At 38.8% G+C, this 27481-nt stretch overlaps 1 protein-coding gene and 1 non-coding gene across 3 annotated transcripts; one reads left to right on the plus strand and one right to left on the minus strand.

The window, feature by feature from the left end:
• Window positions 1-1009: 1009 nt before the first annotated feature.
• Window positions 1010-1206, minus strand: LOC112425061 (U2 spliceosomal RNA). The gene has a single exon (XR_003016062.1). It is a non-coding gene; the product is annotated as a U2 spliceosomal RNA (small nuclear RNA).
• Window positions 1207-2163: 957 nt separating this feature from the next.
• LOC105472917 (cytochrome c oxidase assembly factor COX16) lies at window positions 2164-26787 on the plus strand. Of its 2 annotated transcripts, none has more exons than XM_011726520.3 (4): window positions 2164-2608; window positions 9851-9922; window positions 23689-23751; window positions 26408-26787. In XM_011726520.3, the coding sequence occupies exons 1-4, from the start codon at window positions 2492-2494 to the stop codon at window positions 26522-26524; spliced, it is 369 nt and encodes a 122-aa protein (XP_011724822.1). In that variant the 5' UTR covers window positions 2164-2491; the 3' UTR covers window positions 26525-26787. The 2 variants fall into 2 exon arrangements, with proteins under 2 accessions (XP_011724822.1, XP_011724823.1); XM_011726521.3 differs by having other exon boundaries at window positions 2165-2576.
• Window positions 26788-27481: the final 694 nt, after the last annotated feature.

Raw genomic sequence — 27481 nt, forward strand, 5'->3', positions numbered from 1 at the left:
TTAAGATAGCTGAGTCAGCATTTTAACTGTTTATTAACAGTGGAAACAGATGGAATTTGAGTCATATTTCTGGGAGGGCAACAGATTCCATACTGATAAGAAATTTTGTGTTCCCTTTTTGTGGGAATTGTAAAATGATAACAAATATCACTTATTCCGATTTAACAGATGGAAAAACTGAAGTATACAGTAGTGATGCTCAAGAGGGGCGCTATGCATAGACAATGAAATTTACCACCTATGCAGTATGATTTGATAGGTGCTTACATTCCTCAGGGTCACAGATTTGGTCCCCTGACAATCTGCCAGCATACTTGTAATTCCTGCTGTTCACAGTTACTCTTTCGGGGCCATCTCAAGGTTCTCAATAAATGCCTATTTGAGTGATTGAACAAACAAGATACTAAAGACATAAACTCCCTTAAATTGGATAGCTGCCTTATCTGAAAAGTGTAAGATTATCGACTCTAGCATTATTCTGAATATATGTATATGATTTAACCCATTATTAGCTACTATTTAGGTGCAGGGTTTTGATGGAGTAGTATCCAGTAGGCTGATGTTTTGTGTAGTGAAGATGTAGGAAAATGCTAGAGTTTTAGAGCAGTGCCTTTGGCTTCTAGGATCTTAGGGAAAGTAGGAGATGTGATATGCTTAACTAACCTGGATGCCATGTGAGATTTATTTATTTTGAAACAGGGTCTAGCTCTGCCACCCAGGCTGCAGTGCAGTGGCATGATCACATCTCACTGCAGCCTGGACCTCCTGGGCCCAAGTGATCTTCCCACCTTAGCTTCCCAAGTAGCTGAGACCCCACCATGCCCAGCTAATTTTTTGTATTACTATTTGTAAAAAATGGGGTCTTGCTTTGTTGCTCAGGCTGGTCTCAAACTCCTGGGCTCAAACAATCCTCCTGCCTCAGCCTCCCACAGTGCAGGTATTACAGGCGTGAGCCACCATGCCTGGTCTGCATGAATTTTGATATATCAAAAGGAAGTAAATAAGATGGGAGAGATGCACCGTTCCTGGGTTTCTGGAGGTATTGAAATACAGGTTGATGTGTAGAGTAGCTGGAGCAAACTCCTATTCCATCTCCTTGCTTCAAAAACCCATTTAACATATTTTCCTTGGATAGAGAATGTGTCATATTAAACTGATAAGAACAGATACTACACTTGATCTTAGCCAAAAGGGTTTCACTGGAGTAGCCTGCAGTAGATCTGGACTTTCTCCTCTGGAGACCACGTAGGAGGCTAATTTAATAGGTGAAAAGATGATAAGGAATTTAAAAAGGAACATTGCAGTGGTAACAGAGAGGCAGGGACTGATGGAAATATTTCAGGAATAGCATGGAAGATAATATTCCATATCACCTGCACTCTGATTCACTCTGGCAAATGGGACACGTGGGGGATCGGCTTCCTAAGCTATCGCAGTAATTTACACACCTGTTTGTTTCTGTGCCCATGAAATCGCCAGTGTCTTTAAGGTAAGGATCATATATTTTTATCTCAGTGTTCCTAGAACCCTTTCAATGACACACTGAAAGGTGGCCTGTATGGTTGCTGAATCATTGGAAAATAGACATTCATAAATAACTAAGGATTACAGGTTATCTCACAGTAAAATCATTAGCATTAAAGGCTCAGTAATGACTGATAAGACGCTACACTGATTACATTTCAACCTAATCTTTTTAGCGATTTGTTTTTAAAAGTCTCCATTAAACTGGTAAATTCCTCATCCCACAAATAGCCATAGAGACCGGAGTGCCAGCTTCAAAATACTTTTTTTTTCTTTTTTCTTTCTGAGCCGAAGTCTTGCTCTTGTTCCCCAGGCTGGAGTGCGATGGCGAGATCTCGGCTCACTGCAACCTCCGCCTCCCGGGTTCAAGCGATTCTCCTGCCTCCGCCCCCCAGTAGCTGGGATTACAGGCGCCTGCCACCACGGCCGGCTAATTTTTGTATTTTTTTAAAAATAGAGACGGGGTTTTACCATGTTGACCAGGCTGGTCTAGAACTCCTGACCTCAGGTGATCCACCCGCCTCGGCCTCCCAAAGTGCTGGGATTACAGGACACCCACACAGGCCACCGCGCCTGGCCTCAAAATACTTTTTTCCTTAGCTGTTTTTATCGAGTGGCCAGGTGCCTATTATAGTGTTCTAAGAAGACGTTAGTCGGGACCAAGAACGTGGGAAGTACTGGTTTCCATATCGATTTGGTGGTGATCGTAAACTGATTCAAATCTCTGAATCCCAACTGCACGCCGAATTTACGGAACCAAAAACGCTCTGACGCCCGCATTTATGGGCGGACGCACAAGTATGTTACGATGGCTCGATTGCTTTTGCCTAGCGGAAATCATTCAGTAAGGACCAAGCACTAAATAACCAAGGAAAAGGAAGTGAGTCAAGGACGTACTCTTCTTGGTGACAGCGTGGGCCGCTGAGATTTGGGAGTCTGCGCTGGGTCCGCTTGGAGTTCTGAGCGGATGGAAGATTTCAGTCATGTTTGCACCCGCGGTGATGCGTGCTTTTCGCAAGAACAAGACTCTCCGCTACGGAGTCCCCATGTTGGTGAGTGGAGTGAGGAGGATCTTCCGCAAGGGGTGAGACCCTCCTCCTCGGCAGGATCAAGACCTGGGAGGGAATCTGTAAAATGTGAAGTTAAACGGGGGCACTCGGGCTAGGAAGGGGCTAGCGACGGGCTGAGAGCTTTCCTGAAAGCTCTTCTACCAGTCTTTTCCTACCCACACCCCGCACTTCCCCGCCGCTGTCCTCCACTCCCAGTTGGATCTCAGGTGTACTAGGATCTGTCTGCTTGTGAGCGTGGCATCTTTCCCATCGTCGAACGCGGTCATTGTTACTACCCTTGATTCACAGTTAAGTGAATTGAAGCTCAGAGAATTCAGTCAGAACCACAGTTTAAGCCAAGTTTGGATGATTACTAAGCTTGCTTCCTCGCCGCCACCTTAGCTATATTTTGACGATACTGTGGATCATTGGGACTAGATGTATTCCATTTAACTGTACCAATTCCTGGTATCTTTCTGTTTCATCTTTCTAGTTTGTGAATTAGCTTAATTCTTAGAGTTGGTTTGATGAACTGATAACACCTTGTGAATGAAGTGTTGAGTACGGTGCCCGCCACATTGTAGCCAGAATGGTTGCTGTGTTATAATTTCTTAAGCACGTTGAAAACAGCTTCCGTGTTTGTATGGTTGCATCCAGTTCCACACTGAGTTCCCTAAGGATGTTGTGAAAATGCAGGCTGAGGCTGGCTTAAGACAACCAGAGTTGAAATCCAGATGACTCTATTTGCTTTTTGATCACGGGCAATTTATTTTGCTTCAGCAAGCCTTGATGTGTTAGTAAATGAAATAATTAAAGCATATGAACAGAAGCTGCTTTCTTTTAAATACAGAAAAGATTTTTATTTTGTATGAATATTGGCACAGATGAAATGACCAACTTTTCCATTTAAGCAGACTAAAGGAAATAAGTGACCTTAGAAAGGTAATGGGTATTTTACACATTTTTGAAAAATATAGATTCATCAAATTTGGATTTTAGGAATCTCCAAAAGATTCAACCATTTAAAGTATCTGGGCCAAGCACGATGGCTCACACCTGTAATCCCAGTGTTAGGGGAAGCCAAGACAGGAGTATCGCTTCAGGTCAGGAGTTCCAGACCAGCAAGACCTCTGTCTCTCCAAAAAAAAAAAAAAAAAAAAAAGTTCAATTTGTTGTTTTTAGCAAATTCAGTATTAGTATATTCTTAGTTATGGACCCATCACCACAATTTTAGAACATTTTCATCACCCCAAAAAAAGCATCATAACTAATAGTAATCACTTCCCATTTCTTCCTACTTCTTATGCTGGCCTGGTAAACCACTAATTTACTTCTACTCATAAATTTGCTTATTCTGCACATTTCATATGAACACACTAATACAACATGTGGGTTTTTTGTGACTGGATTCTTCTACTTAGAATGTTTTTAAGGTTCATTCACATTGTAACATATATCAATACTTCATTCCTTTTGATGGATATAATTCCATTGTTTGGATATATTTTATCAATTGATGAACATTTGGGTTGTTTCCATTTTTTACTATTATGAATAATGCTGCTATGAACATTTATGTACACGCTTTGTGTGGAAGTATGTTTTCATTTCTCTTGGGTAGGGAATATACCTAGGCATGGAATTGCTAGGTCATATGGTAACTCTGTGTAACTTTTTAGTATGTGCCAGATGTTTTCCAAAGTGGCTGCATAATTTTACGTTCCCACCAGCAATATATAATTTTCAATTTCTCCACATCCTTGCCAACACTTGTTATTGTCCATCTTTTTAATTATTACCCTTTCTAGTAGGTGTGAAGTGATTCCTCATTGTGGTTTTGATTTTCGTTTACCTAACGACTTATTGTGTTGAGCATCTTTTCAAATGTTTATTGGCATTTGACTATCTTTTTGGAGAAATGTCTGTTCAAATCCTTTGCCCATTTTTTAATTGGACTGTGTTTCCTTTTGTTGGACAGAGGTTTCTTTAAAACCTGAAACCAGGCCGGGCGCGGTGGCTCAAGCCTGTAATCCCAGCACTTTGGGAGGCCGAGACGGGCGGATCATGAGGTCAGGAGATCAAGACCATCCTGGCTAACACGGTGAAACCCCGTCTCTACTAAAAAATACAAAAAACTAGCCGGGCGTGGTGGCGGGCGCCTGTAGTCCCAGCTACTCGGGAGGCTGAGGCAAGAGAATGGCGTAAACCCGGGAGGCGGAGCTTGCAGTGAGCTGAGATCCGGCCACGGCACTCCAGCCTGGGCGGCATAGCGAGACTTCGTCTCAAAAAAAAAAAAAAAAAAACCTGAAACCAACAAATCTGTCAGTCTTTGTTGAGAGGCTCTGCATGCTTTTTTGGGCATGCTTTCAACATTCACCCATGCAATTTACAGCTCAGTGTACAGCTTTCACTTCTTACTTGCTCAGAGCTTCAAAATTAGTCATAAGTTGAGAATTTAGGGCCTTCTTAGGTCTTTCTTGGGCATATACATTGCTCTGGGCATGTACACAGTTCTGCTTATTTGCATGACTTTCTAAATTCTCAGGAATATATTTGAGCTTTTCAGGGTCCTCTAAGGACACCTTATTCCTATTATCTACCACATCAGACAGTCATAATGTTAAACAATTACCTCGGAATTTTTTTGTTTGTTTGACAAACACTTCCTAGAAGTCTGTTCATACTAGTTGAGCTCCAAGTCAGGTAAACTAAAGACAGCTTTGTGAATAGCATCTTCTAGGAACTACCAGACTGCTGGAATGATGACAATTCTCACGGAATGGTGTTTTAAAGAGCTCCAAGCTCTCTACCCTCTCCAGTTGGTGCCAGGCTTTACATCATGTTTGCAGGCTGTTGATTTTCATGGTTGTTATGGAGCTTGGGTGGAGGGGTGAGAATATGGCAAATTAAAAATGCCACCAAGCTAACTGTTGTTCCTGAGATTCAGATAACAACATTCTTAGGTAAATACTGTGCACGTTGTTGCAAGTTTTTGCTTAATTTTCAGAGTTCTAAAAAAGTTTATTTGACAGTTTTTTACAAACATTCTCACTGTTTTTGTGGAGGAAAGAATTTTTGGAGATACTCCACCATGTCATTAGGTGCCTCGAGGGGTCTGGGTTGATGCGTTGGGTACTATGGGGAATGTGGAAGCTGAGAGTAGTGTGGAGTTTTGAAAGGATGTCTCTGCCTAGGGGCGGAGTTGGGCATGAGGGCAGGACTAAGAAAGAGCGAGTGAAGGAAAAGGTGTGCCCGGAGCAGAAAAGTGGAGGGGTGGCTCAGGGTTTGGAGACTTGTCCGTCAATTCCCACAACAGAGAAAAGGGAGGACTGAGTGGGTCCTGAAAAATTAGGTAAAGCAGAGCAGTTTGCCTGGTACTAATTTAAAAAAACATACTGGCCTACTGCCACCATCAGGGTTACCCTTGGCTTGGATGCAGCGATGGTAGTTTCCGGGGCATGCGTTTCAGGGCACCGTCAGTCTTCAGCGGCAAGGCCAGTGAGATCCAAATAGGAGGTTTGATCGGCTCTGGAAGGGATGAGGGCGGTCCTTGCGGGGGCCGCTCACAGTCCAACTTCCAGTGGGGTCCTCCGCAGAGGGGGCACGGCCTGGTGGGCTTACCTGGATTTGGGCATTGTCTGGACCAGTGGACTTCATTGCCACACTTGAAACAGGTGCCAGGTGGAGGTAGGTTGCTAGGAGGCTTCCGTGTGGGGCTGCGGCTCTGTAGGCCTGCAGGGCCCCTGATGGCGGAGGCAAGCATTTGAAACTCCATCCATTTTTGCCTTTTACTTTCCTCATCATGATTGTTAAAGACTATGAAGGCTAAATTAAGAAGTTCTTGTTCTGCAGTTTGAGGGCCGTCGTCAAGCTTCTGAAGCTTGCACCGAATATGGGGGGTGGACTGGGAGATGAACCGAAAGTTTAAGATAGTGGTTCGTTCTGAGGGTTTGAAGGGGGAAGGGAGGTTGAGTCAACAGGCAGTGGAGTTTAGGTAGGGGCGTATGGTGGCGGGATGGGTTTACAAGCCTTAGGAGAGGGCAGTGGGGGAAGATAATGGGTACAGGCAATACTAGAATTGTCCTGAGGAAGGGATGGTGTAGGAAAAGAAGTGGATACAGCTGACTGGGAAGATGGCAGCTGAGAAGACGACGAGGAGGCTTGAGGGGGTTAAAGAAGACAGTTGAGAGGAAAAGGTAGGGGCTGGGAGGGGTGGACAGCAGTCAACTGGATCAAATGAGGAAAAAGAGGTAGAGTTGGGAGGAGAAAGGTGATCAGGGCGGTAAGAATGGAGGGGAAGGATTTGAACAGGTAAGAAGAATTGCAGAGGTCAGGTTGTGATCTGAGTGGAAAAAGGCATGGACATAAGGAATTTCTCCCCATTTTTCCAGTCATTGGCAATAATTGCTTAAGTCAGTTAACATTATAAAGCTGAATGTTCTATTTGTGGGCCATTTGGACTCATTATTTACTTGGTATTGTGGCCAGGCTGTATTGCAAAAAAGACAAAGCACTTAGGGCGAATATCTTGCCTGAGGCCTAAGGTTTGCAGGTTTTTTATGAAGCAGCCTAGAGGGCTGTTGTTTGGAATGCAGAACTGGGAGTTTCCCATAACAGAGGGTAGGCTCGGGAGAACAGGGAAAAAGGAGACCGTCCTGGAGGGAGATGATAAAAGGAGCAATTGTCACCGCTGCCTTTTTCGTCCATCCATCCGGGAACAGGATCAAATGGCTTAGAGGCATCCCCCTAAGACCAGATGATCAGCGAGTGCCTGGCACACGCCGGAGCCTTCTTGGACCAATGTTGGATTTTTGGACCAGAGAAACTAAGAGAGGCTCTGCGGATTTTCCCTGTTAACCAGGCTTCTGGGGAAACTTCTGGGGAAACAGTAGGTGAGATCAGTGACCAATGTGCATGCACAGAGAAGCAACTAGAGACCAAGGAGCTTCCTTTGTCTGGCTGCTGTGGCTTGCTCTCTGGGGTGGAGGGGTAGGTCCACGGGGGATGTGGACCAGAACCCCTCCTGGGTTTCGGCACATACAAGGTTCTTGTATTGGTTCAAACCCTGAGAGCGCACCAACAGACAACATGAGGTGGTGTGGATGCTATTTTAATGAGTGCCTGGGCGCAGGTGGGCTGAGGGCTAGACAAAGGTTTTATAGTCTCCTGTAAACAGGAAGTGTCCTAGTCTGACGTAATTGCTGTGTTGGACACGATGGCCTCTTTCTCAATCTTCAGAGGTACGCATCTTCCTGCCGCCTCTCTTCCTGCTTCTGCTATCTTGCTGGCGCACGCTGCTACCGCAAGTAGCCTTGCGCCTTGGGACTGGGCCTGAGAAGGGAGGAGTTACTCATCTCCTTAAGCTTTCAGGTCCCAGGGAGAATCTTACACTTTTCATCCCTGCTTTGAGATGCCAGGGAAATCTGCAGGTGTCTTCTGAAATCCAAAGTCCGTTCTAAGCTTGTTTTATAAGAGCGACACACAGTAAGTAATGATGAGTGAGTTTCTCCTCGTGGTCATGAACTTTTGTACCAATACTGAAACCGTCTTTGTAAAATTATAACTGAGGAAATTCTGACAGTGAAAGAAATCAGACCTGACTGACTCCATCTTGCTTCTAACCTGTAAGCTGCCCTCGTTCATTCCTGGGCATAGGCTGAACTAACTTTGGGAAGGAATTCAGTTCATGGTTTGACTCTGAAACAAAATTAGATAATAACCCTTTCCCAAAAAGACCCCCTTCTTGCCTGGGGACCAGTCTGCCTTTGCAGGACTAACAAATTAGCTACAAGATTAGAAATTACGGTTTAGGGGTCATGCAGCCTCTGGCTCCAAGAGTCTGAACCTCCCCAAATTGCTCCTGGGGATAAGATCCCTATTGTAAAACCTGACATCAGTTCTTGAGATATTTTGCAGACCTTGCACTGGATGGATCAACTGACATTACCCGGATGGGTAATTGGGCTCAACCAGTTATGCCATCCCACCCAGTGACAGAAAACAGCAAGAAAAGCTCCCTTTGCACCCTATGATTCTATCTCCAAACTGACCAATCAGCACTCCCCACTTCCCAAGCCCCTACCCACCAAATTATCTGTAAACACTCTGATCCCTGAATTCTTGGGGAGACTGATTTGAGTAATAATAAAATTCCGGTCTCTGCACAGCCAGCTCTGCAATTGCCCATTGTAATTCCCCTGCCTTGATAAATCGGCTCTGACTAGGCAGCATGCAAGGTGAACCAATTGGGTGGTTACAATTCTTAATTATGAAGTTTAAATCTTTTGAAAATATTGTGCCTCAAAGAGGTGCCAGCAAAAAAATGAAAGTGATTCTGTATATCGTAAGATGATGTTTCAGAATTTTAGTATATAGTAAGAATTTGAAAACTTTCTTTACCTGTGATCTGTATAGCTATGTTGTACCTGGGAATACAATGTGATACAGAGAATATTCTGCATTAATCTTTCATGAGATTTCTTTATCACTTGGTAAGGTAATGAGGACTCCAATTGGCTTCTTTTGAAAAATCATAAAATCAAAAGAATTCTGGTCTTGAAGGAAAAAAAAAAGGCGAGTTTTACTGCTGGGTTTACCCTGTGTAATCATGGTATTAAAAGAAACAAAAACCTTAAACAACAAAAAGATAATTTTATAGAGTTTATTTGAACAAAGAAAATTCACGAATCAGGCAGCACTCAGAAACAGAAGAAGTTGAGAGAGCTCCATTCTTCAATATGGGCAAGGAGTATAGACAAAACAGGAAAGTGAAGTACATAAATAGCTTGATTGGTTATAGCTAGGCATCTGCCTTATATGGACATGGTCTGATCAGTTGATCAGGTTTCAGTTTCTTTATTTACTAAGGAAGATTGCGTAGCAATAGAAGTACAGAGACAGCCTTGGGCAAAATTTAAGTTAACAATGGGCAAGTCATTTAGTTGGCTGTGCTTTTATTTCCTCATTTGTTGAATGGTTTTTTTTGTTTTTGTTTTTTCTTAGCAAAAAACAAAAATAGGTCTATTGTAAGAGTCAAATAACATAATGCTTGTTATGATGTCATTTAAATCATAAGGTCAAATACAGGTATAAGGTGACGATTTTGGTATTTGGTAATGATATGCTATAATGGTTTCCTAGCCAGTATATACTGCATTTACTCTATAGAATTTTTGTATAATGTGCCTCTATTGTTGTTTAGATAAGCAATCTATAGATAGGCTGAATTTGAATTCTGCTCTTCTGTTTTGCTTAAATGTTTCCTTTCTTTGTTTTAGTTGCTGATTGTTGGAGGTTCTTTTGGTCTTCGTGAGTTTTCTCAAATCCGATACGATGCTGTGAAGATTAAAGTAAGAAATATAATTAGAGTTTGACATGTGTCTGTCTGTATGTATGTTCTCATTTAGGAGAATTGTATACTCAGTACACTATGCAGTCTGCGTTTGTCTTGCTTTTCAATGCTAAGATGTGATCTTTGTTTTTTTCTTTAAAATAACATTAGTGATCACGTGGCAGTGAATCATGAAATGTAACTAATTTAGTAATCTATCTTTCTTTCTTTTTCTTTCTTTTTTTTTATTCCCATGGGGTCTCACTCTGTCACTCAGACTGGAGTGCGGTGGCCTATCCTGGTTCACTGCAACCTCCGCCTCCCAGGCTCAAGCGATTCTCTTGTCTCAGCCTCCTGAGTAGCTGAGATTACAGGTGCGTGCCACTACCACTGGGCTAATTTTTGTATTTTTAGTAGAGACAGGGTTTCACTATGTTGGCCAGGCTGGTCTTGAACTCCTGACCTCAAATGATCCACCTGCCTTGGCCTTCCACCCAGTCTAGTAATCTTTCTTATTTCATTAGAAAATTTGCAATATTGTTAGCATTCTCCCACAAAATGTGATCTGGTGTAGCTGTTTTTAGGATTTAGAAGGGATTAAAAAACATAGGTCAATAATTTTGCTTTATTTTTCTCTAATTATATTTCATATTAATATCCATAATTGTATAAAGTATATTGATATGTATCTTTAATAATTGTTACTAAAAGAAAGGAAAACTATTTTTCAGTATAAATAAAGACACCTACATTTATAGTGTCTACTTTGTAGTAGGACTATATTAATTCATACACACACATACACACACACACACACACACAGATGATCCTTGATTTATAATGGGGTTATGTCTTGCTTTAAACTCATTGTAAATTGAAAATATCATAAGTAAAAAATGCATTTAATACCTGATTAAGTGGATTGTAAAGTAAAAGAACTGTAGGTTGAAACATTGCAAGTTGGGGACTGTCTATATATTATCATCTTTATTTTACAGGTGAGGAAACAGGGGGTCTATACATTAACTATAGTGGGTCTTTACATGAAAAAAACGGAAGAAAAATTTAAAAAGCTTAATTAAGTTGGCTAAGGTCACATGGCTACTTACGGGTAGAGCTAGGATTCTCACCCTGTGTAATCACACAATTGTGAAATTCAGGTATTACATAAGAACTCTGTTTTTTTCATTCAGAAGTACATAGCTTTTGTTTGTGGCACATATCTGATATTTGTAGTTTTTTTCCCCAAGTAATATATATATTTTATTAGCAGACCTCAGTAATATCGATAGAAAAGTAGAGTATAAAGCCCTATTCAGTTTCCTCAGTTAATTTTATGGTTTTAGAGAAACCAACATCAGCTAGTTTTAAAGACAGTGGGTATTAGGGTAAATATTAAATTTTAAAAAATGTGTACTTTCTATGAAGGAATAGAACAATTTTATTTAATGAGCAATTTTACTTAATTTTCAGTTAACTTTCAATTTAACTGTGTTAGAAGATTTCAGTTAGCATCCCAATTACTTTGTCAAGGAATTTTTTTCTTTTTCCCTTTAAGATGAAAATTATGGTAGTATATGACATTTGAAGGAGAAAATAAGTATGTGTTTGGAAAATAATTGAATAGTGGTCATGTGTTAATATTTGTTAGATACTGCAAGTAAAGTATTCAGAAACTAGTACTTATAAAGTTTATAATTGAGGCTGGAAGACAGCTAATAAAAAAAATGTACCCAGACATATAATATAGCAATGCCAGTAAAATGCCATTATTAGAAGTTCAAGGAGAGCTGTATAGTTTTAACTTGGAAAAGGAGAATCAGAGAAGGTTTTCTAAAGGCATTAGCCTTTGAATTAGGCTTTAAGAATGAGCAGGAATTAACTAAATGATAGAAATAACTTATATTCTATAAGGTAGAGGGAGTATTGGGCACATGGTCAGTGTTTCATTTTAGAAATAGCTCGCTGGCAGTGGAGTACAGGTGGATGGTTTTTGGGGGACCAAAATGGAAGAGAAAATATTGTTTAGGTTGGAAGTAAAGAGACCTGTTAGGATTCTGGGGCAGTAGCACGGATGAACAATAATGGAACCTGAAATAACATATTTGCAATGATGATAAAGAGAAATTAATGAGTTCCAGCAATAATTTTAGAAGCAAATTGATAGTATTTGATGACTAATGTATGTAATATAAAAATATGAATAAATCTAGGATGACTCAAGGTTTTGGTTTTAAGGACTGGGTAAATGGTAGTGCCAGTAACCCAGTGTATTAGTCTGTCTTCACACTGCTAATAAAGACCTACTCAAGACGGGGTAATTTATACAGAAAAGAGGTTTAATTGACTTACAGTTTCACAAGGCTGGGGAGGCCTCAGGAAACTTACAGTCATGGCAGAAGGGGAAGCAAATGTGACCTTCTTCACATGGTGGCAGGAGAGAGAAATGAGAGCCTAACGAAGGGGAAAATCCCTTATAAAACCATCAGATCTTGTGAGAACTTACTGTCACGAGACTAGCATGGGGGAAACCACTTCCATGATTCAATTACTTCCCACTGAGTCCCTCCCATGACATATGGAAACTACAATTCAATATGAGATTTGGGTGGGGACACAGCCAAACCATATCACCCAGTTAAGGAGAACAGGGGAGGTTGAGCTACCAGGTGAGGTTTAGGAAATGGAGTCAAAGTAAATGGAACAAGGTTAGGTAAGGTTAACAGAATGAGGTTGATTGAAGTTGAGAGGACAAGGTCAGTTGAAGTCAAGGGAATTAAGTTAAAAGAATGGGGGATGGTTAAGGTCTATAGGAGGAAGATGAGAGGACATAGTTGAGGTGAGAAGGATCAGAAGACAAGGCCTATGAGATTTAGAGGCCTAGGTTGGTTGATGTTGAAAAGTCAAACTCAGGTGATCAAGAGTCAGTGTTTGGGTGAGGTTCATTTCCAGTTAGGTAGAGAAGATGAGGTAATGTTGAGAGGAGTTAAGAGGTTGAGTTTTGTCCTTGAGAATTGAAAGGATAAGACTGGTTGAGGCTGATAGTGGTTGCATGGGTTAAGAGATTGAGGTTAGGGTGGTTAAGAGGGTAAATTGCTAAGGTCAAGGGGGGTTGACACTGTGGCCTAAAGGAAAAACTTGGATCAAAAGAGGATGGGTTCAGTTGAGAAGTTTGGAAAAGGATGTAGAAAGGACAGTATGGATTTGGGGTGACCAACCATCATTGTTTGCCTGAGACAGTCCTGATTTTTGTACTGAAAGTTTGGCATCCCAGGAAAGAAAACATCTGGCTTCTCTGTAAAGGATGTGCAAAGGACAGGGGAAAGTATAAGCCTAAAAAAGTAAGAGCTGGAAGCAACAGCTTTCAAGTTTTAGAAAACGATTTGGAATAGTTTATCTGCTGTCCCTAGTGGCTGTTGCTGATTTTTTCTCATGAGTGCTGATACTAACCACCAAGGATCCACAATAATGGATCATACATTGTTGCATCAGACCAAGTGATGTGATTTAAGTGTGCAATGTAAGTATGCTACATTTGCGAGCAGTAAGTCTTCAACTTTGCCTGCCTGTTGTGCTTTATAACAGATGGTGTTAGTTCAATTTTTAACATTATAAATATTGTGACCAAGTTTTCTAAGATTAGATAATGAAAATGAGAACAGTTATAATACCAGTGCCAGTATGATTCAGACATCACTGAAAAAGGAAGCTAAATGACTCTGTCATTTTAATGACATATGGAAGGACACATACAACTGGATTAAGGAATTAAATAACCAAAACGGAGCATACTGCACAATATGCAAACAAGAAATTGAGATTGGGCATGGTGGAGACAGGGATGTGAAAACAGATACGAAGACTGAATCTCACAGGTCCAGGATGAGGCAGGCAAGTACTTATAAATCAATCATAAGTTTACTCATCTCCCCGAAATACAATACTATACTCAGTCTAAAATAGAGCTGCTGAGTTAGCTTGTGCATACCATACCAATGAGAACATGCATTATCATATTGTTCTCTTGATTGCTCTATGAAATTGACTAAAGTGACATTTTTCTGATTCAGAGGTTAGAACTATTAAAATATCCTATGGATGAACAAAAGGGGGACTGGTACCAGGTCTGTTGTCCTCCTATGTATACTGTTAAATTTTACCAAGGATCGTGCTTTCTATAGCATATCAATGCTAAACTGAAAAATGGCACCAAGAAATGTCCAGGTACTTGATTAAGAAAAAACTGAGTTTTAAATTATATTCTAGGGCCAGGCATGGTGGTTCATATGTGTTAATCCCAGCACTTTGGGAGACCAAGGTGGGTGGATCACTTGAACCAGGAGTTCAGGACCAGCCTGGGCAATATGATGAAACCTCATCTCTACAAAAAAATGCAAAAAATTAGCCAGGCCTGGTGGTGCGTGCCTGTAGTCCCAGCTGCTTGGGGCTGATCTGGGAGGATTGATTTAGCTCAGGAGTTTGAGGCTGCAGTGAGCTGTGATCGTGCCATTGCACTCCAGCCTGGGTGACAGAGCGAGACCCTGTCTCAAAAAAACAAACGACCCAAAAAGCCAAATTATCTTCTGATTTCTTTGAAGATTTTAATGAAACCACAGAAAATGTAAAACCAAAAATTGTTCATATCTTGTCAGTTGTTGCTTTTGCCCAGTTTTCTTTATGGGATGCCAATCAGATATATGTTCTATTCTTTAACTATGCCCAACATTTCTATTATGATTTTTCAGCGTTTTCCCCCCATTCTTTTTTTTTGTACTTTATTTTTGTATATTTTCTATTGTTTTATCTTCTAGTCACTAAATTTCTCTTTTGCTGTGTTCAATCTCCACATAAAGCCATCCCTTGATTTCGTGATTTCAGTTACTATATTTTTTAGTTTTAAAATGCACATTTAATTCTTTATTACACATTCTAGTACTCTGGAGAAATCTTCTATGATGCCATATTTTAATCTATTTTTTCCTTTGATATCTTGAATATATACAAATTATTGTTACTTTAAAGGCCTGTCTCCAACATAAGGATCACTGTAGACCTGCTTTTATTATCTAATTTTTCTCTTATTTTTTTCAGTTATATGATTCTATCTTTAAACATGCCTCATAATTTTTTAATTAAATACTGGACATTATTTATAAACAATTATAGAGGTTCCAGATAGTATTGTTTTCTTCCATAAAAGGCGTATCCTTTTTTCTGCGATGCAGATAGATTGAGGGCTGATCGGTCTTAATATCATCCAGGTGTGAGCCAGGTCATGGCTTGATTTCAGTTAAGTAAGACTTAGGCTGTCCTATCTGTTTCTTCCCTATTCCTAGCCTCTAATCTGTCTGTATTGAAAAAAAAAACAAAAAAAAACAAAACAAAAAGAAAACAAAAAACCTTCCTTGAGGAAAACAATATTATCTGGAACCTCTATAGTTGTTTATAAATAATGTTCATGGACCTACATGACTTTAAATTGATACTCCAGGAAATTATGCTCTACTTTTCAGAGAATTTTCAACCTAGTGGTATACTCCTATCTTACGCAGTTCTAGAATTTCAAAACTGTCTGTTGTGTGTGTTTTGATCTCTATTTTTTTTGTCATTATAGCCCTGTATGGTGGTTTCTGTAACCCCCAGTAGCAGCCATCTACCTGATTTCAAACCTTGGTTCTTATCCTATGGGTTTACTAGGTGTGTCAAGGGTTTCCAGGGTAAAAACGGGCTTTCAACTCTAAGCTCTTTTGGAACCCTTCCTTTATTAGGTCTTTATCTCTTAAACTCCAAGAGACTGCAGGTAATAACGTTTTTTGGTTGATTATTTTGTTTTGCAAATTACTTTGACATTATTGGATAAATTTTAGATTACTGGATAAATTTTGTACAGAAAATAAAGACACAGGAAGAAAGTTTATCAAAGTAGTATACAATAGAGTAGCATCTTAGGTAGAGGTTTGATTTTAATGTATGCTGGTAAGACAGACATTTCACACAATCAAAATTAGCACTGAAAATTTCTTTTAAATCACACAAAGTACAGATATATCTCTCAATAATACAGTCAGTTCCTCGTGCCCATCAGCAGTAGGTCATTTGCTGTTTTCTTAGTTGAAAGCATATGAGGAAGTTAACTTGTATTGTAGGTTTGTGTTTTATCCCTTTTACATACATGCAATTATTAATATAGTAATTCATTATTTTATTTTTATTTATCTAAGTTGTTTTGTTGTGAAACACAATACAGAAACCAAGGAGTGTATTGAACATACATGTACAATTTAATAAATTATCATAAACTGAAATCCCAAGTAACTGCCATCTGTGTCAAAAAGTAAAAAGTGTTAGCACTCCAGACACATTCTGTGTGCTGTTTCCTAATCTCTCCTCCTGCTGCTCCATGCCTTCCTCTTGCCCCTAAGATAAACACTACTGTGCTTCATTTTTTGTTTTTTTGTTTTTCTTTTGAGACGAACTCTTACTCTGTCACCCAGAGTGCACTGGTGCAATCACTCTTACTCTGTCACCTAGAGTGCACTGTCACCCAGAGTGTCACTGGAGTGCAGTGGTGCGATCTTGACTCACTGCAACCTCCACCTCTTGGGTTCAAGTGATTCTCCTGCCTCAGCCTCCTGAGTAGCTGGGACTACAGGTGCAAGCCACCGCGCCCGGCTAATTTTTTGTATTTTTAGCAGAGACGGGGTTTCACTGTGTTAGCCGAGATGGTCTTGATCTCCTGACCTCATGATCCTCCCACCTCAGCCTCCCAAAGTGCTGGGATTATAGGCATGAGCCACCGCGCCCAGCCCTACTGTGCTTTTTGTAGTAATCAGTTCCTTCGTTTTACCATCTTAGAATACATCCCAAAACCTTTTGATTAATTTTCTTTGTTCTGAATTTTGTATCTGTGGAATTATATATATTCTTTTGTGCTGACTTCTTTTATTCAATATTATATATGTGAAGTTCATCTGTGCTTCAAATCTGTCAGGGATCAGTAAGCTTTTCATGTAAAGAGCCAGATAGTAAATTTGAACTTTTGCATTTACTGAAGTTTGCTGTTGTAGTACAAAGGCAGTCATAGACAAAGGTAAACAAATGAGCATAGCTATGTTCATATGTTTCCATTTTTATTTGTTTCAATAAATTTTTAAAATTTGGTCCTTAATTTTTTTTTTTTTAACTCTTTGGTTGTTCAGGAGCATTGTGTATAATTTCCATGTATTTGTACAGCTTCCAAAGTTCCTCTTGTTATTGATTTCTATTTTTATTCTGTTTTGGTCAGAATAGACACTTGATATGATTGATACTGTTTTGAATTTGTTGAGACTTGTTTTGTGGCCTAACATATGGTGTATCCTGGAGAATATTCTATGTGCTGATGAGAAAAATGTGTATTCTGCAGCCGTTGGATGATACATTCTGTAAATTTGTCTTAGGTCCATTTGGTCTAGGGTATAGTTTAACTTTACTGTGTCTTTGTTGATTTTGTACCTGGATGATCTGTCCATCACCAAAAGTAGGGTGTTAAAATCCCCTAATATTATGTATTGCAGTCTGTCTCCCTTTAGATTTGTTAATATTTGCTTTGTATATTTGGGTGATCAGGTGTTGGGTACATATATATTTACTATTGTTACATTCTATTGTTGAATTGACTCCTTTTTCATTATATAATTTCCTTCATTCTCTTTTTAGTTTTTGACTTAAAGTCTATTTTATCTGATAAAAGCGTAGCTACTTCTGTTCTTTTTTTGGTTTTCATTTCCGTGGAATATCTTTTTCTATTCCTTCACTTCCAGTTTATGTGTATCTTTATAGATGAGGTGAATTTCTTATAGGCAGCATATATTTGGGTGTTATATTTTGATTCAGTGAGCCACTCTATGTTTTCTAACTAGAGAGTGTAGTCCATTTACATTCAGTGTTATTATTGATAAGTAAGGCCTTACTACTGCCATTTTATTGCTTGTTTTCTAGTTGTATAACTCCTCGCTTCCTTTTTTCATTCCTTACTTTTTATGTGATTAAGTGATTTTTATCTGGTAGTATATTTTAATTTGTTGCTTTTTATTTTTAGTGTATCTGTCATGGATTTTTGCTTTGCGTTACCACGAGGCTTACAGAAAACATCCTATAGATATAACAACTTATTTGAAATGGATACCAACTTAACTTTGATTACAGAAAAAGGAAAAACCAAAATAAAAACCTATACACATTAACTCTCTTTCCTCCAACAATTTGAATTTTTGATGTTACAATTTATTTATTTATTTATTTTTGAGATGGAGTCTTGCTTTGTTGCCTAGGCTGGAGTGCAGTGGTGCAATCTCAGCTCACTGCAACTTCCACCTTCCAAGTGATTCTTCTGCTCAGACTCCCAAGTAGCTGGGACTACAGGCGCGTACCACCACACCCAACTAATTTTTGTAATTTTAGTAGAGATGGGGTTTTGCCATGTTGACCAGGCTGGTCTTGAACTCCTGACCTCAAGTGATCCACCCACCTCAGCCTCCCAGGATGCTGGGATTACAGATGTGAGCCACTGTGCCTGGCCACAATTTACATTTTTATGTTGCCAATCTCTTAGCAAACTGTTGCAGTTACTATTTTTAATAGTTTTGTCTTCTTACTAAAGATAAAAGTGGTCTAAACATTAGGATTGCAGTATTAGTATATCATGCAGTGTTCTTTTAGTGTGAAGAACTCTCTTTAGCATTTCTTTTGGGACAGGTCTAGTAGCAATAAATTACCTCTGCTTTTGTTTGGCAGTCGTCTCTCCATTTCTGAAGGATAACTTTGCTGGATATAGTATTTTTGGTTGTTACAGTATTTTAGTTTGTTTTTTCTCCTCAGCACTCTAAATATATTGTCCCACTCTCTTCTGGCCTATAAAGTTTCTGCTAAGAAGTCTGCTGCCAGGAATATGGATGTCACTCATATCGTTTGCTTCACTTCTCTTGTTACTTTTAGCATCTTATCTTTGACTTTGGTGTTTGAGAGTTTGATAATAATATGTCTTGGGGTATTATTTGGGCTGAATCTTATTGGTGACATTTTACCTTGCTTTACCCAGATATTTATATATTTCTCCAGGTTTAGAAAGTTTTCTGTTATTATTTCTTTGAGGAAGCTTTCTGCTCCTTCATCTTTCTTAGTTCCCACTTTAACTCCAATAACCTGAATACTTGCTGTTTTTAAGTTGTTCCATAGATCCTGTAAGCTGTTTATTACTTTCATTCTTTTTCCTTTTTTCTCTTCTTACTGTGTATTTTCAAATAGTTTCTCTTTGAGCTCATTGATCTTTCATCTGTTTGTTGAATTCTGTTGATGCTTTGTAGTGCATTTTTTGTTTCATTCATTGTATTTTTCAGCTCTAGGATTTGTTTGATTTTTTTAGAAATTATTTCAACTTCTCTGTTCAATTTCTTGATAAATTTCTAAATGGTTCTCTGTCTTTTATTGAAGTTTATTTAACTTCCTTGAAACAGCCATTTTCAGTTCTTTGTCTGAAAGATTACACATCTCCATCATTTTAGGATTGGTCTCCAGTACCTTATTTTGTCCATTTGATGAAGTCATATTTTCCTAAAGGTTTCTGATACTCGAAGAAATGTGACAATTTGTGTGCATTGAGAGCCTCTGTATTTATCTTAGTCTGTGCAGTCTGGTTTTGTTTGTGCCTGTCCTTCTTCAGAAGGTTTTCCAGGGATTCTAAGCACACTGACTGTTGTCTTCTCTGAGCCTGTGACAACTTGAGCTGCCTCAGCACTAGAGAGTGCTCAAAGCCCAGGCTTGCCATGAGTCTCATGAGGGCTCCAAGGTTGGCATGGCTTCCTGGCCCAAATGGATCTGTGGAAGATCCAAGGTAGGTACTGGGGCTGTGTGGGAATGCTGACCAGGTACTTGAGTCCAGAAGAGTGTCTCAGTGCCCCAGACAAGCATGCCTCCCAACAGCTCTCTGCATAGGCAGGATGGGTTCTTGACTGTAGCAAAAGGAACTGGAGTTGAGACTGGACCCCTTTTGGATCTGCTGTGGGGAGGCTGATGACCCCCTCTCATTGCCACAGATGAGCATGTGTCATTTGGCAGGTCACTGCATCAGTAGGGTAGTTCCTCAACTTCCACAGGAGGGGCTGAAGCTGAGACTGAGCTGCCTTGGGATCTACTGTAGAAGAGAGGATGGCATGCCTGTCACATTGGCTCAGGTGGGTGTGCATTTCCCAGCAGGTCCCTAGACAGAATAGTTCCCCAACTGTGGCCAGAGAGGCTGCAGCTGAGGCTGGGCCCCCTCAGGATCTGCTGTGATAGGAGGTTGGCAAGCCCATTGGGGAGGCCTATACTCCTGGGCTGCCAGATATGGTTGAGTCTCCCTTTGGGTCCTTGTGTAAACAGGTCTGAGCTGGGACCTCCAGCTGAAGGTTGGAGCAGAGCCACAGGGCCACTTTCAGGCTTACTGTCAAGACCAATATCAGCAGGCAGACAAGCCTTTCTGCTAAGTCACTAGCATGTGTGATTCCTTCTGGACCTCTTGGCGGCTGGTTTTGGTTGTAGACTGAAGGCCAAATGGGGCTGTTAGCTAAGCCCCTTGAAGGACTGGGCTGTTTTCCAGGCTTGAACTTAGAAGCAAGCTCAGTGAATCACCCACCTAGGTGTGAATGCATTCAAAACAACCTTCCTAGGTCTTTGGCTCCATCAGGGTTTGACAACCTCCTACCTGAATTCTGAGGCTCCTGCAGAGAGACTTTTTACTGTGGATAGGTGCAGGATTCTTGTTGCTATGGGGGGATATGAGCAGGTTACCTTCTATTCTGCCATCTTGGTGACATCCTGAACATTCCATTCTTGTATGCTTTTCTCTTGTACATGTACAAAAAGGAATTGCTAGATTATAGGGTGTTGTATCATACTTCAATTTTATTTGATAGTTCCAAACTGTTTTTCAGAATGACCATCCGTCCATACTGTTACCAGCAATTTATCGTTAAGGCTGCAAATACTTTGTATTGTCAGTTTAATTTTGTTTTGTTTTTAAAAATAATTCTGGTGAGTGTGTTATGAATTGCTATCTAATTATGAGGTGAATTTAAATTTTCCATGGTGACTGATGAAGTTAATCACTTTTTATATGTCTGTTGGCCATTTTTATATTCTATTTTGTATATTCATTTTTGTGATATGTCTATTGAGGCCTCTTCCTCATTTGTTTCTACTGGATTATTGGGGGTTTTCCTACTATTTTTTAGGAGTTTTTTTATGCATGCCAAATTATAAAACTTTTAGTCTTCACTTTCTTAATGGTATCTTTTGATGAACAAATTTTCTTAAGTTTAATACAGTTGGCTGGGCATGGTGGCTCACACCTGTAATCCCAGCACTTTGGGAGGCCGAGGTGGGTGGATCATAAGGTCAAGAGATCAAGACCATCCTAGCCAACATGGTGAAACCCTGTCTCTACTAAAACACAAAAAATTAGCGGGGCATAGTGGCACGTGCCTGTAGTCCTAACTACTCAGGAGGCTGAAGCAGAGGAATTGCTTGAACCCAGGGGGCAGAGGTTGCAGTGAGCCAAGATCGTGCCACTGCACTCCAGCCTGGTGACAGAGTGAGATTCCCATGTCAAAAAAAAAAGTTTAATACACTATATTTTATTCCTCTTTTACTTTATGATTTTTTTTCTTTTAAGAAACATTTTCCTTACTCCAAAGTATAAGTATTTTTCTTTTTTTTTTTTTTTTTTTTTTTTTTTTGAGACGGAGTCTCGCTCTGTCACCCGGGCTGGAGTGCAGTGGCCGGATCTCAGCTCACTGCAAGCTCCGCCTCCGGGGTTTACGCCATTCTCCTGCCTCAGCCTCCCGAGTAGCTGGGACTACAGGCGTCCGCCATCTCGCCCGGCTAGTTTTTTGTATTTTTTAGTAGAGACGGGGTTTCACTGTGTTCGCCAGGATGGTCTCGATCTCCTGACCTCGTGATCCACCCATCTCGGCCTCCCAAAGTGCTGGGATTACAGGCTTGAGCCACCGCGCCCGGCCAGTATAAGTATTTTTCTATGTGAATTACTAAGAGTTTTGAATTTTGCCTTTTGTATTTGGGTCTACATTCTATTTGGAATTGATTTTTTTCTTTTTTTGTATGTGATATGAGGAATATATTCTCTAATATTAATAGATAAGACATTGTGCAGTCATCATATACTGACAATAGCATTGTTTCCTGACTGCTCTTCTGTGCCTAATTTGTCATAAATCAGCTGTTCATATAAGTTTTTAAGTCTGCTTCAGGATTCTCTGTTCTGTCACATTAGTTTATTTGCAAATTACATTGTGATTTCCAAATTAACTCTGCCTTTCTGGAATAAATTCAACTTGATTATGGTATGCTATCTTTTTGGTAGGTTGCTGAATTCTTTTTACACTATTTTATTTAAGAATTCTGCATTTGTGTTCATATATGAAACTGGCCTGTTATTTTAATTTTCTTGTGAAATTTGATACCAGGGTTATGCTTACCACATAACTCATACAGAATATTTGTTACATTGGCATTATTTCTTCCTTGGGATAATTCACTGGCACAGCCATCTGACCCAGGAGTTTTCTTTGTGTGAGGTTATTATAGATTTAATTCTTTGTAGATTGTAAAACTATTCAAGTTGTCTATTCTTCCTTTGTCAGTTTTGAAAAGTTGTATTTTTCTATTAATCTGTCCATTTTATCTAAGTTTTCAAATTAATGGCATAAAATTACTCATATTATTATACTATCTCTTTATTGCCTATAGAATTTGTGCTGTTGACCTTTTCATCTAAATACTCTTTGTGATTTCTTTTTTTCTTAATCAATTTCACTTTGATGAAAAATGTTTTTGTTTTGTTGTGCTTATTTCTTACTGTATTCTTTCAGTCTGAGGACTCACTGCTATGTAGTGGGGAATTCTTTGCTATTTTTATTTAATTATTGCTCTCCCTCCCTTTTCTTTATTTTCTAATTCTGGAACTCCTATTAGCTATGTGTTAGAACTTTTAGGTCTCGCTTTTGTAAAATATTTTTTTTCATTCATCTCGTCTTTATCTCTTCATCCATTATTCCAGTGAAATCCTCTGGTTATGCTTCTATTTTACTTACTTGATCTTTGCTTTTTTGTAGTTGTTGTTTATTAATTTCAGCCATCATACTCTTCTTTCTTGAAGGCTTTGCCACATACAGAAGACTTTTTACACAGGTAATATAGCATTAGCTCCTTTTTACCTCCATGGATTTTTTTTTTTTTTTTTTTTTTGGTAGATACCTACTTCTGGCTCATGGAAGGTATTCCTTTTTGTTTTCAAGTGCAGCATTATATTAGTATTTTTATGTTATTTCTCCATAATATAATTTAGGTTGGTGGTTAATAGTGTGAACTCTGGAGGCAGAGAACCATTACTCAAAGCCAAGCTCTGCCTCTTTGACATGTTATTCAAACCCCCCCGTGTCCCATATTCCTTACATATGATAATACAGATAAAGATAATATGTATCTCATGGATTTTGTGAGGATGAAACAAGACAGTATATGTCAAAATGCCTGTCACATAACAAGTAATCAGTAGATATTAACTCTTGTTAGTTGAATAATGGTGGCAGTAGTATATTAGTTATCATTATGTGATCAGAGTAGATGGTGGAGATTTTGCCATGTGTTTGTATTTGGCCATACTATTTCAGCCATCTCCTCTATAACTTAAAATTGAAAATTGAGTCTAACAGACTTAGATAACTTACTACCTTTTTGCCTTTTCTACAGATGGATCCTGAGCTTGAAAAAAAACTGAAAGAGAATAAAATATCTTTAGAGTCGGAATATGAGGTACAGTATGTTAATGTAGTCTCTGTCTTACAACAATCAGTTACTGGTTTTATCTGCCTTAAAAGTATTAATAGTACAGAAAAAAATTATCTTGAATATATAGTATTTGATAAACTGTATAGTCATTTGAAAAGAAAATATAGATGGATCCATACTTAATATACTACAAATAAATAAATTCCAGATGGATCAAGAATTTAAAAGTAAAAAGCAAAATGCTAAAAGTACTAGGAGAATATAAATGGGGAATTTTGTTTGTTGTCTTGAGTCAAAAAAGCCTATTTAAATGTGATATAAAACCCAGAAGCTCTAAAAGTAAAGATTAATGGGTTCATACATACAAATTCAAAAGTTCAGACTAAAAAAATGTATATGAAGTCACAAGTTATATGAGAAATCCTACAAATATAGTTTAATCTTATCATGGCACATTCATTTACTTAAATATGAAGACCATCTCCAAATCAGTGTGAAAAGTTCAACAATTCATTTGTTCAGTAAGAACATGGGAAAGCATAGCATGTAAAACTTTTGGACAAAAGGAAATAAGTATCATTCTTAAACATATGAAGAGATGCTCAATTTATCATAATAGGAATATCAGAGTGTAATGAGGTATCACTTTTCACCCATCTAATTAGCAAAAATCAAGGAGTTTAATAGCACACTATATTATGGGATGTGGTGAGGTCGGATGTTCTTCATGTCTTAGAGTTTGTAATTTTTTTGACTGGATTATATTTTCCTGTTTCTTTGTATGTTTGGTCATTTTGTATCGAAAGGTAGTCATTGTGAATACTACACTGAAGAAAATTCTGAAGAGTGTTCATTTTTGTTTTAGCAGACAATTTAATTGTTGGCTAATCACCTTGAACTTCATTTTGTGCTTTGTAGGGAAGGATCTGTTGAAGGGCTACTATCTTTCCTTGACCCTTCTCCCTTGTTGGGACTTAATCTCCAAACTGTCTCCCCAGAGAATCTTGTCAAGGCTTGGCTTGAAGCTTTGTTGGGGTGAATCTCAATAAAATCTTATTCTCAGGCATAATTTTTACTCCTGAAGAACAGCCCTTTTGGTGTCTTAGGTGGATGTCAGCGTAGCAACAAAATGTTAAAAGAAAGTTCTCCACTGTGGCAGGCCTGAAAACTCCATATTCTTGACACTGTTTTTTCTCAGCATTTCTTCATGCTGTTCCACACTCAAGCCTATGCCAGTTGGCTGTGAAGTGTTATGTCTTGGGTGGTTTTTCTCAGCACATTTACACAGCCCATTCTTCAGCCACTGTGCATGTTTTGTAGAATTCTACAAGGAATGTCCTTCACCAAAGATCTCTAAAGACTAGACCACTTTTACATGAACTTGTTATTTAACAATTTTCTTCAATTCTGTTAAGCATATATATCTTATATTACCTGGATAATGGCCATTTATTCTTTATTAAAATCTTTTAATAACTTTAGATCATTTCATAACTATACTTGAAAATACTTTAAATTCTTCTTGTATGCTAAATTAGTTGAATTTTGTTCCTTTGTGTATATATGTAATACAGACTCCTGGTAAAACTATAAGTGAACAGTATTTTCATTACTACTTTCCCATTGATTAAAAAAAAAAAATCCTGTAACTTGCTAACTTGTAGTTTTACAAGTGCTATACCAGTAGTGATGCTATGGAGAGTTTGTCTGGGAGTAGATTTTCCTTCTAGTTCTTCTAGGACCTGTAGAATCTGAGAGCTGAAGAAACCATGTAGACTATTTGGTCCAACTTTTTCATTGTTACTTATCAGAGAATTAATGCCCAGGTGGCTTAAATCACTTTCCAAAGATTATATAGCTAGTTAGTAAGAGACTAATGCTTAGTATCCAAGTGTCAAGGTAAATTTATTATCATTTTCCCTGTCTCTGGATATAAGCTATCCTTTGTTTTCTCAGTCTTTTTTTTTTTTCCTGTCTTACTCAATTATTCCAGAACAACCAAAACAGCAGATATGTAAAAGTTAACGTCAGAGTGGTGGTCAGTAAGAGAAAGGTGAAGAAACATTTATTTTCCCCCTTTTATTCCACCTTTATTTTTGTGCTTGAGAGGTACTTCAGACTAAATGAAGGTAGGATGATCCATAATGTAGTTACAACTAGTTTCAGTTGCCCAAAAGTGTTTTGCTTATGGCAGCTGTAGGAAAAGTCTTTTCATTCCTAAGACCAGACATAAGACAAATTATCTTGGTCTCTTTTCTTTTTTATAGAAGACTTTAGGGTCTCCATCTTTGTTCTTTTCTTATTTTCTACCATCATCCCTGATAACCCTTTCAGTCATTATCGTGCTGGATCAACCTTCAAATTTGTACTTTTGTTTTCCCAGCTTCGGCCTTTTCCTTGTCCTCTCAAAAATAAGGCATGTAGACTCTTTCTCTATTTTAATAGTTTTATGGTTAAGGTGGAGTAAGATAGGCATTAACATCAATAACAAACAAGAAAAGTTCTAAATCTTAAGATGACATTTCATCAATGATTATGATTGTAGTTGATTTATTTGTTACAATTGTAATTGAGGACCTATCGGATACTTTCTACTCATTTATTCATTGAGTTGTGTCCTAATCAAAACCACAGGGCTCTTATACTAATATTTATACTTTAATTTTCTGCGGCTCTATAGAAAATAAAAGACTCCAAGTTTGATGACTGGAAGAATATTCGAGGACCCAGGCCTTGGGAAGATCCTGACGTCCTCCAAGGAAGAAATCCAGAAAGCCTTAAGACTAAGACAACTTGACTCTGCTGATTCTTTTTTCCTTTTTTAAAAAAAAAATAAAAATGTTATCAACTGGACTTCCTAATATATACCCCTATCAAGTGGAAAGGAAATTCCAGGCCCATGGAAACTTGGATATGGGTAATTTGATGACAAATAATCTTGATAAAAGGTCATGTACAGGTTTTTATACTTCCCAGATATTCCATCTGTGGATGAAAGTAACAGTGTTGGCCACGTATATTTTACAAGTTGAAATAAAAAATGTAAATACTGCCCCAAAACAGAGTCATGTATTCCACTCATTCTCACAGTAAAATCAAGCAGTAATTTTCTGTCAGATCTATTAGGGAAAGAAAAATGATCACAGTCTGCTAAGAGTCTTGATTTTCTTTGTAATACCTCACATAGTATGATAATCAGCCTCCAAAGCATCACCTGATAATTACAATGATAACATGTCAAGAAATTATATTATTTATGGTTGTCAAAAATTATGAAGTAGTGTATGATTATAAGCAGATATGACAAATTCGTTCAGTAAATCCACAGATGACTACATTTTGAGAAATACTAAGATATGCTTTATACCTTAGCATAATTTGCATGCAAAATTGCCCTCTATTGTTGTTTTGTTTTGTGTTTTAATTTGGCGTTTGCAATGATCTGATCCCTAGGCAAAAGGACAGAATTGAGGATTGTTTTGTTTTGTTTTGTTTTTTGAGACAGAGAGTCTCACTCTGTTCGCCCAGGCTGGAATGTAGTAGCGCGATATCGGTTCACTGCAAGCTCCGCCTCCCGGGTTCACGCCATTCTCCTGCCTCAGCCTCCTGAGTAGCTGGGACTACAGGCACATGCCGTCACATTCGGCTAATTTTTTGTATTTTTAGTAGAGACGGGGTTTCACCATGTTAGCCAGGATGGTCTCCATCTCTTGCCCTCGTGATCCGCCCACCTTGGCCTCCCAAAGTGCTGGGA

This window comes from Macaca nemestrina, chromosome 7 (genome assembly GCF_043159975.1).
Source record: "Macaca nemestrina isolate mMacNem1 chromosome 7, mMacNem.hap1, whole genome shotgun sequence".
In the NCBI taxonomy this organism is placed as follows: domain Eukaryota; kingdom Metazoa; phylum Chordata; class Mammalia; order Primates; family Cercopithecidae; genus Macaca; species Macaca nemestrina.